The sequence below is a fragment of the Humulus lupulus genome, chromosome 5 (assembly GCF_963169125.1).
Source record: "Humulus lupulus chromosome 5, drHumLupu1.1, whole genome shotgun sequence".
Taxonomy (NCBI): domain Eukaryota; kingdom Viridiplantae; phylum Streptophyta; class Magnoliopsida; order Rosales; family Cannabaceae; genus Humulus; species Humulus lupulus.
In genome coordinates, this window is record NC_084797.1 from 97,377,741 (window position 1) to 97,386,777 (window position 9,037).

The 9,037-nt window shown below is 31.1% G+C and overlaps 1 protein-coding gene across 1 annotated transcript; it reads right to left on the reverse strand.

The window, feature by feature from the left end:
• Positions 1–2,660: 2,660 nt before the first annotated feature.
• LOC133779319 (secreted RxLR effector protein 161-like) lies at positions 2,661–3,227 on the reverse strand. Its single transcript, XM_062219294.1, has one exon. The coding sequence runs from the start codon at positions 3,225–3,227 to the stop codon at positions 2,661–2,663; it is 567 nt and encodes a 188-aa protein (XP_062075278.1).
• Positions 3,228–9,037: the final 5,810 nt, after the last annotated feature.

The following is a 9,037-nucleotide window of genomic DNA, read 5'->3' on the forward strand; positions in this document are numbered from 1 at the left end:
TGGAGTTGTAAGTACAGCTTACTGAGTATCATAATGATACAAATAATCTAGATTCAGATTATTGATGTGGTAAGACATCTCGGTAAAGGTGCTTTATATAATATGATTATATATGACATGGACAGATATGAATTAAAGTCTTTATCCAAAAACCATTTAACAATAAAGACTTATAATTCATATCATAACTGATGATCATTTATAGATCTACCTAAATCCTGAGTGTTCATAAACTCATGTTCATGTTTATTAAATCTTTTGATTCATTCGTTAAGGTCTCTTCAAAGAATGAGGCTAATGACTTTTTTTTTGGAGATTTAATATCATGGATGGCTGGGAACATGTATCAACAATACAGAATCTAATCTTTCCTAACGGATCGTATATTAGTTCCCTTAAGGGTTAATTCTGGAACTGAATGATTTTGAGCTCAAATCTATAATTAGATTATAGATTAATTATTCACTAGTGAATTAATGGTACTTAAGGAATAAGAAGTACATTAGAAAGGTAAAATGGTAATTCTTCCATTCTAATTTATCAACTAATTAATTAGAGGGTTGAACTATTGTAAGATGGTTATATCAATGGACGACTTAAGATAAGATTTCTCTAAAAGTATATCTATAACATAAAGAGTACAATTCTGAATTTATAGTGGAGAAATATCAGAATTAATAAATTAACTATTATAATTAAAGAGTTTAATTATTTAGTTTCAATTTATTGGAGCTTAATGTTATAGGTCCATGGTCCCTGAAATAGCTCAAACAAACACTGACAAAGATAAATACAAAAATAGGCAAAAATGACTTATTTGATAAATAAAATATTTTTCTATGTATCCAACATAATTATTGTATAATTATGTGTAATTAATTAATTAATTATTTGATTTAACAAAAATATAATTAATTTTGAATTAATTTATTTTTGGGATTTTTGGTATTTAAATAATAATAAAAATTGAGAAAAATCGCATGCCATCACTGGCATGTGGTACACGTGTAGCACAGTGCACAGTCACTGTGCTACATGCATAAGAGACTCGGAACAGTTTCTTGGTTCCACAATTTTAGTTATTTAAATATTAAATAAATAATGAGATATTGTAATATGATTAAAATATTATTATTTAAACAAAAATATGATAACTGATTAGTGATTTTCAAATTATTTAAAATAACTAAGATTTTATTTTAATATATTGGATATATTAAATATAGGATATCAGTTTTTCAGAACGTAACTTTTCAGGGATAGAAAAATATCTTGAATTCTCTCTCAGAGAAAGAGAACAGTGATACATACAAAAGTCACTGTTCTTCACAAAACCTAGGTCCAAACTTTATCAGATCTCATGTGTTGAGAACATCTGATAAATAGATTTTTCCTATTATTTGTATAGCGAGCCCACCCTCGTTCTTTGTGTGCTGAGAACATTTTGGAAGATCTTGGTGTGAGATCTCAAGGATTTTGCCATACAAAAAGATAGCAGCAAGGAAGGACCTGAGGTATTTTTTTCTATTCATGTCTTAGATTCAATATATACATGCATGTGAAGAAGTAGATCTAGAAATCTTATGGGATTAAATTAACAATTTGATTGTTGTTCCGCTGCGTATAATCTCTTATTTGATCAATAAAAACCAACAGTTTCTAACTAAATGACTTGATTAGCAAGTCTTGCACCTTTATAAACACACAGTGTAACGGTCTTGGCTATCCAAGGCGTTACACTAAGCCCATCAACAAGAGATCACTAAAATTAAATGGGTTAGATCAGCAAAGAACTATTTATCAACCCATATTTTATAAAACATTAAAATATTAATGTAAGCCCAAATAAAAGTCTAACATTCTCCCACTTAGGCTACATTGATTTTTATAATACATATATATATATTAAAATAATTTTATTTAAAAACGACCCATGGGTTGAGTAACAAGAAAAATATTGTGGCCACTTTTAAAATCAATAGTTCTTTGATAGTATCTAAAACAACTGGTCCAATTTAATCCTTGATATTGAACTATGACTATCACTTTGCTTTCCAATTAACAAAAAACACTCATAATCACAAATACCAAAGTATTAAATCGACATGGTCAATAATTCTAGTAGTGTGGTAAGAGATTATGTCCAACATGTGATCAGTTATATAACATAATCTCTTTATCAATCCTCATTTCACTGATACCGCGATGCTTAATAAATAAGCCAGTGAAATAACCAAAGCACTGCTTAATAAATAAGTCAGTGTTATATCATTAAATGTGCATAAGACAGTATGATATCCACGCCATTAAGCATATAAACTTAAATGATGATAACAATAATATTATGAACTACATGCTTACAACTCAACATTCTCGAGAATATAACAAAACATAAATGAAAGCATAACTAATCATTGATCAAAAAAATGAAACCAAAAACAAACTTTGTAGTTCATAAGTTCAATAAAGAAAATACAAATAATCATAATTCGTGGTGGATAAAAGAAAACAGAAAAAGAAAACTCCCACTAACCAAAAAGATCAAAGGATTCTAAAATGCCCATATCAACAACATGTTTATTAAATAATGACACACTTAATCCTTTGGTTAGAGGATCTGCCAACATCAATTATGTCTTGCAATTCTCTATAATAACATATCATTTCTTGACTAGGTCTCTGACAGTAAGATACTTCATCTCCATATGCTTTGAAGCACCACTGATCTTATTATTTTTAGCAAAGAAAACGACAGCACTAATATCACAATAGATCAGCATAGGTAAGGAAATATAATCAACTACTTGTATCTCTGTAATCAGATTCTTTAGCCACACAGCTTGCAAAGATGCCCCATAACAAGATACAAACTTAGCATACATAGTAGAAGAAGTAATCAAAGTCTGTTTTACACTTTTACAATAAATAGTTGCGCCAACCAAAGTGAAAATATATCCAGAAGTTGACTTTAAATCACCCACATAACCACCAAAATCAGAATCTGAATAACCAACAGCACGGAGATTCTCAACTTGCTTATAAACAAGCATAAAATTCTTGGTTCTCTGTAAATATCTTAAAACTTTCTTTGCAGCAACCCAATGATCACGCCCAGGATCAGACAAATATCGTCCAAGAACATTTACCACAAAAGCAATATCAGGTCTAGTGCAAACCTGAGCATACATCAAACTCCCTACCACACTTGCATAAGGGACGTTTGACATTTCTTCTCTCTCTAAGTTGTCCTTAGGACATTGTTGCTCTAAATGTGTCCCCTTTCAAAACAGGGACAAAACCATTTTTACATAGATCCATGTTAAACATTTTCAGCACACGATGGATATAAGCTTCTTGAGATAAACCAAGAACTTTTTGATTCCTGTCATGATGAATCTCAATCCCCAAAATAAAATATGCTTCTCCAAGATCCTTCATATCAAAATTTGTAGACATGAAAAGTTTGGTCTCATTTAGTAGTCCCAAATCACTACTCGCTAGTAAAACATCGTCCACATAAAGAACAATAAAAATATAACGACTCCCACTGAACTTCATATAAATGCATTGATCAAACGTGTTCTCTATGAAACCAAACGATGTCACAACTTTATCAAACTTCAAGTACCATTGACAAGATGCTTGTTTGAGACCGTAAATAGACCTTTTCAATTTGCAGACCAAGTTCTCCTTTCCACTTTCCTTGAAACCTTCAGGCTGAGACATATAAACCTGCTCATCCAACTCCCCATTCAGAAAAAGCAGTCTTTACATCCGTTTGATGCAACTCTAAATCAAAATGTGCAACTAAGGCCATAATAATCATGAACAAATCTTTTGTAGAAACAGGTGAGAAGGTTTCAGTGTAATCAATACATTCTCTTTTAGTAAAGTCCTTTGCCACTAGACGTCCTTTGTATCTTTCAATTTTACCCTTATTATCCTTTTTGGTTTTGAAAATTCATTTACATCCTATTGGTTTAAAACCAACAGGTAACTCAACCAATTCCCACACATCATTATTCTTCGTGGATTCAATTTCACATTTCATGGCTTCCATCCATTTAGAAGACTATGTACTATTAAGAGCTTCACTATAAGTCACAGGATCAACAACATGACCAATATCATATTCTCCTTTTCCAAGATAAACCAAAAAATCATTAGAAATTGCTGACCTTTTTTCCCTCTGAGATATTCTTAGAGGAATTATTTCTAGAATCACTGCTTGTTGTTGAACGCCATCTTGAATGACATCTTCAGCAGCGGGAACTTCTTCAAAGACAGGAGCCTCATCCATAATGGGAGGAAAATGCCCGTCAGCAATAGGACAATCAACAAGAGTAGGGATGGGATCATTATGAGTATCATCTGTCTGTATTATATCATCTCTTGAAAGAGATAAAGGAATGAAAATTCCACCAGATGGCTCCCCTGTTTCAAGAGATGGAGTAGAAACTTTCTCAGCAATATCAAATTCCAGAAATTTGGCAGTCTAAGATTCAACAATTCTAGTACCGCAAGTAGGACAGTAAAATCTATAACCTTTTGAATGATCTGGATAACCAATAAAAAAACAGTGAACTATTCTGGGGTCTAACTTTTTCAAGTTAGGATCATAAATCTTCACTTCAGCTAGACAACCCCATACACGAAAATGGTTCAAACTAGGTTTTCTACCAGTCCATAACTCAAAAGGAGTTTTTGGTACAGATTTACTTGGAACTCAATTCAGGATATAAGTAGCGATTAAAATAGCTTCACCCCATAAGAACTCTGGCATATTAGATCTACTCATCATGCTTCTAGTCATATCCATAAGAGTACAATTTCATCTTTCAGTAACTCCATTTTGTTCAGGAGTACCAGGCATAGTGCATTCTGCAATTATACCACTATCTTGTAAGTACTTGCAAAAGGCCACATATTTTGTCCAGTCTCAGTGTACTTGCCACAACATTCATTTCCACAATCCGAACGCGCAATCTTGATAACTTTTCCTAATTGTTTCTCAACCTCAATCCGAAATACTTTGAATTTATCAAGGGCATCAGATTTTTCTTTAATCAAATAAGTAAAGTCGTATCGAGAAAAGTCATCAATAAAAGTGAGAAAATATTTCTTCCTACAAAGAGTAGTAGAATAAGACCCACTGATATCCGTGTGTATAATATCTAATAGATTCTGACTGTGGGTGGCACTTTTCTTACGAGTTTTGATTAACTTCCCTCGAGCACAATCAACACAATTGTCCAAATCAGAAGCATCAAGAGGAGGAAGAATATCAGCTTTAATCAATCTATCAACTCGTTCTTTTGAAATATGACATAACCGTTTGTGCCAGAAAAGTAAAGAATGTTCCTTTATATGAGATCTCTTAGCCACAGTATTCTCAACATTAAAAGAGGAAACCAAAGGAGTCAAAGATAATTTGTAGAGACCATTAGAATAAAAATAATTTCCAATAACTTTGGAGTCAAACATAATGTCAACTTTATAATTTGCAAAAAGAAACGAATATCCTTGTTTATCCAAAAGCGGAAGTGTTGACGCGGTTCTTCGGCAACAGATAATTATATGAATAAAGAGATGGATTAGTGCTAAATGATGAACCATAATATGTAAATAATCTCAAGGGAAGGTTATAACTCGTTTACTTTTTTAGGTGGTTCGAAGGTTAAAATCCCTCTAGTCCACCAGCCAATATTATTGATATTGCTCTCGTATTCCTTATAGGGGGTTTCTTTACAAACTAGACGCCAACCCTTTGCAATGCCCAGGGTCTCCATATTTATAGGGAGAGGACACCTGGGTGTTGGCAAAGGGGGTCATCCCGTGACTTTCTTACCCATCATGTCACTTCTGTGACACTTATGATTAATTCCTAAAACCTGACAATGAGGTGTTGTCTTATCAATAGGGAAGGGGGATAATGGGCCGCATGGCCCAAACCAGTTGTGGGGTGCCTGAACACGCACGTTTATGCTGCGTGTCCGAGAATTCAGGAATGGAGTAGACACTTGATATCTGATATGCGCACGTTTACATTGCGTGGTTGACTTTATAAAGGGTCGGAGGTGTCAGCTCTAGGTCGTACCTCGAGCTTGATGTAGTTCTAGCTCGTGGTGCCCACACTGCTGACCCGATGCCTTCGAGTATTCTTACTAAACCTTTGGCTACCTCGAGCTAAAGAGGTAGAGACTCGTAACAGCAGCTCCGGGTAGGTGGCTTCCACGTGGCTGATAGGATCATGTGGCTGAAAATATATATAAATCACTTTGATGATAATAATTATAATATTTTCAACCAAATTCCCAAACATAAAAAATAAAAATTATTGCTCGTTAAATTTATGAATGATCAAAACAACGTGTCCCACCATAACACATTATTTAGTCATCAAAAAATCAAGTTTGTCACTTTAGAACAACAAGGAATATATGATTTTTTTTTAAGAAAATTAATTCCTATTGTTTGAGTGGAGAGTATAAGAGAAAAAAAAATGGATGTTCTAGAGAGTGAGTATGTTCAAATGAACGAACAAATATTCAAATAATTTTCTGTGATGCAAAATTTTTTAAAAAACATTATAAATTATTTATTAATTTTTTTATGGGAGCATAAATGATATTAATTCCGTAATAATTATTTTAAGATTTCAAAAAATTAATAAAAATCATAGAAAATTCATAAATTAAATTCTATAAATTTTGGAAAAAAGAAACGTCAAAAAACGACATCGAGAGACACTGTACGCGCCGCCTACCGCGAGTGGGCGTCATCGGAATAGGTTGTCTTCAACCTCCAGCACCAGGTAAACAAGTCGTGCGACCCGAATTTTGACCCGGTCGGGTCCGTCTGCTTTCTGGCCAGAAAAAGAGCATTTTTCAAGCGTTTAATAAGGGGTTTTCATCGGAGGATCATGTACAATTGATTTATGGAGTTTATATCGAGTAAAAAACAAGAAACTAAGTATTGATCTAAGGGGTTATATTCGAAAAAAAGTTCTTCAAAAAATTCGGGTAAAGGAATGTGTAATGGCCAAATCTATACAAAATCAAAGCATGGTATATCTTCCACAAACAATAATGAATACATACAATAATTTAATTCGGAAAAATAACCATTAAATTGAGATAGAGCAACTTTGCATTTTTGAATTTTATGAAGAAAAAAAACCCTAAAATTTTAAATACAAAATTCTTCATCATTATGTAACGAAATTAAACATAAAATATATGAACAAAAAGGTAATTTCGAGATAAACAAAAGCTCTAATATTTTAGGATCTAACTATAAAAATTGTGACATAAAATAATAACGAAAATTACTTAGGGTTTATCAATGGTTATTCTCAATTTAGGTTAAACAAAAAATTATAGGTCCTAAATTGTATACAATTGGCAATCTGATACCACATGTTAGATATTCATACAACATTTTATCAATAATTTTGCATACAACTTAGAACACTATAAACAATTAAATAATATAGAAAACATATTTGATTCAGCCATGGAGAAAACGTGAATTGTTAGTGCAATACTAACCAACTAAGACTTCCTCCCTAGGACCTCTATTTCTGAAGCAGATTATCAGATTACACAATAGCGATGAGACTATATGTATATATAAAGTTAGGGAGGGGACTTAGCTTATATTAACTTAGTCGGACTAGGCCTCCTCATCAAAAGTTTCAGTTAACTAGAAAGTTCACACTTCTGCTTCAACTAGACTACTATAGATACTAAGTCCATCAACAAAATATCACTAAAATTAAATGGGCTAGATCAGCAAAGGACTATTTATCAACCAATATTTTATAAAACATTAAAATATTATTGTAAGCCCAAATAAAAGTATAACAGTGTCAACACCTTGCTTGACATACTTGATACCCTATCAAAAGTTCTCAATACACGGAAAAAAAAAATTATTAAAAAATGTCATTTTGCAAAATGATAATGTGTCTTTTTTCACCAATACTCATATAGAACTGTGTTTTAATATTCACAAAACAAAAGGATTGTAAGCAAAATGATATATTGCCTTATTAAAAAAAAAAAATTTATTTTTTACTATTCTTAGTTCTTTAGGTACAATTAGTAAAATAAAAAAGTATAAATAGAACTTTATGATGTGCTGAAGAAGAAACTAAATAACTTCTTTAATACTCAGATGCTCGAATTAAATATATATATAAATACAAATTTAATTTAATTTTTTTTGGACAATTCCATCAATTAATTTGTTGAATTATTCGTTCCGAAAGGGAATTACCGAAAGCAACTCCATTGAAGAATCTTTCCTAGCTAAGTTCAGCCAAAGAAAAAGACCTTCTCTAAAATAATGGGTTCCACAATTGATTCCGGTGGCATAAGCTGAGCTAGCATCTGCTTCAGCATACATTTTCTTTATGTGGTTATGTTCTCGCTTTCACTATGTAAAAAGCATTCTGAATAATTAAAAAAAAAAACCACAAATAAGCGTTCTTAATATATTATAAATATTTATATCATTTATATAAATTTATATGCCCGTGAAATTTGGTTTATAGATCATGTACCATATGTATACGTACTATGCATTGGGCCTAAGTCTAAAAAAATAGCTACATATATTCTACCTTTTGAATACATATAAGAAGAATATATATATATACTAGATACAAGTAATATTTTTATTTATAAAATTTATTAATTATTTTTATTATATTTATATTAATGTTATATAAATTTTGAATAAATATTCTATTTTAATTTATTTATTTATTTATTTTTGTTTAAGTTTATGTTTGTTCTAGTTTTTGAATTTAGGAATGACAACAATACATTATATATTATATGTTTAATGTAATATTAAATATTATACGTTGATTTTAAATTTAAGTTTCTTGCTAGTTTTTTTTTTTTAATATTTTTTTGTTAATTCACAGTAGATTATATTATATGTTTAATATAATATTATTGGATTTAAATTTAATTAAATTTTATTTAAGTTATAAAAGGTATGATTTTATTATTTTTAAATAAAATAT

Bases quoted from the DNA above. Each gene is read 5' to 3' on its own strand.
- LOC133779319 (XM_062219294.1), bottom strand. From the start codon at position 3,227: ATGTCAAACGTCCCTTATGCAAGTGTGGTAGGGAGTTTGATGTATGCT.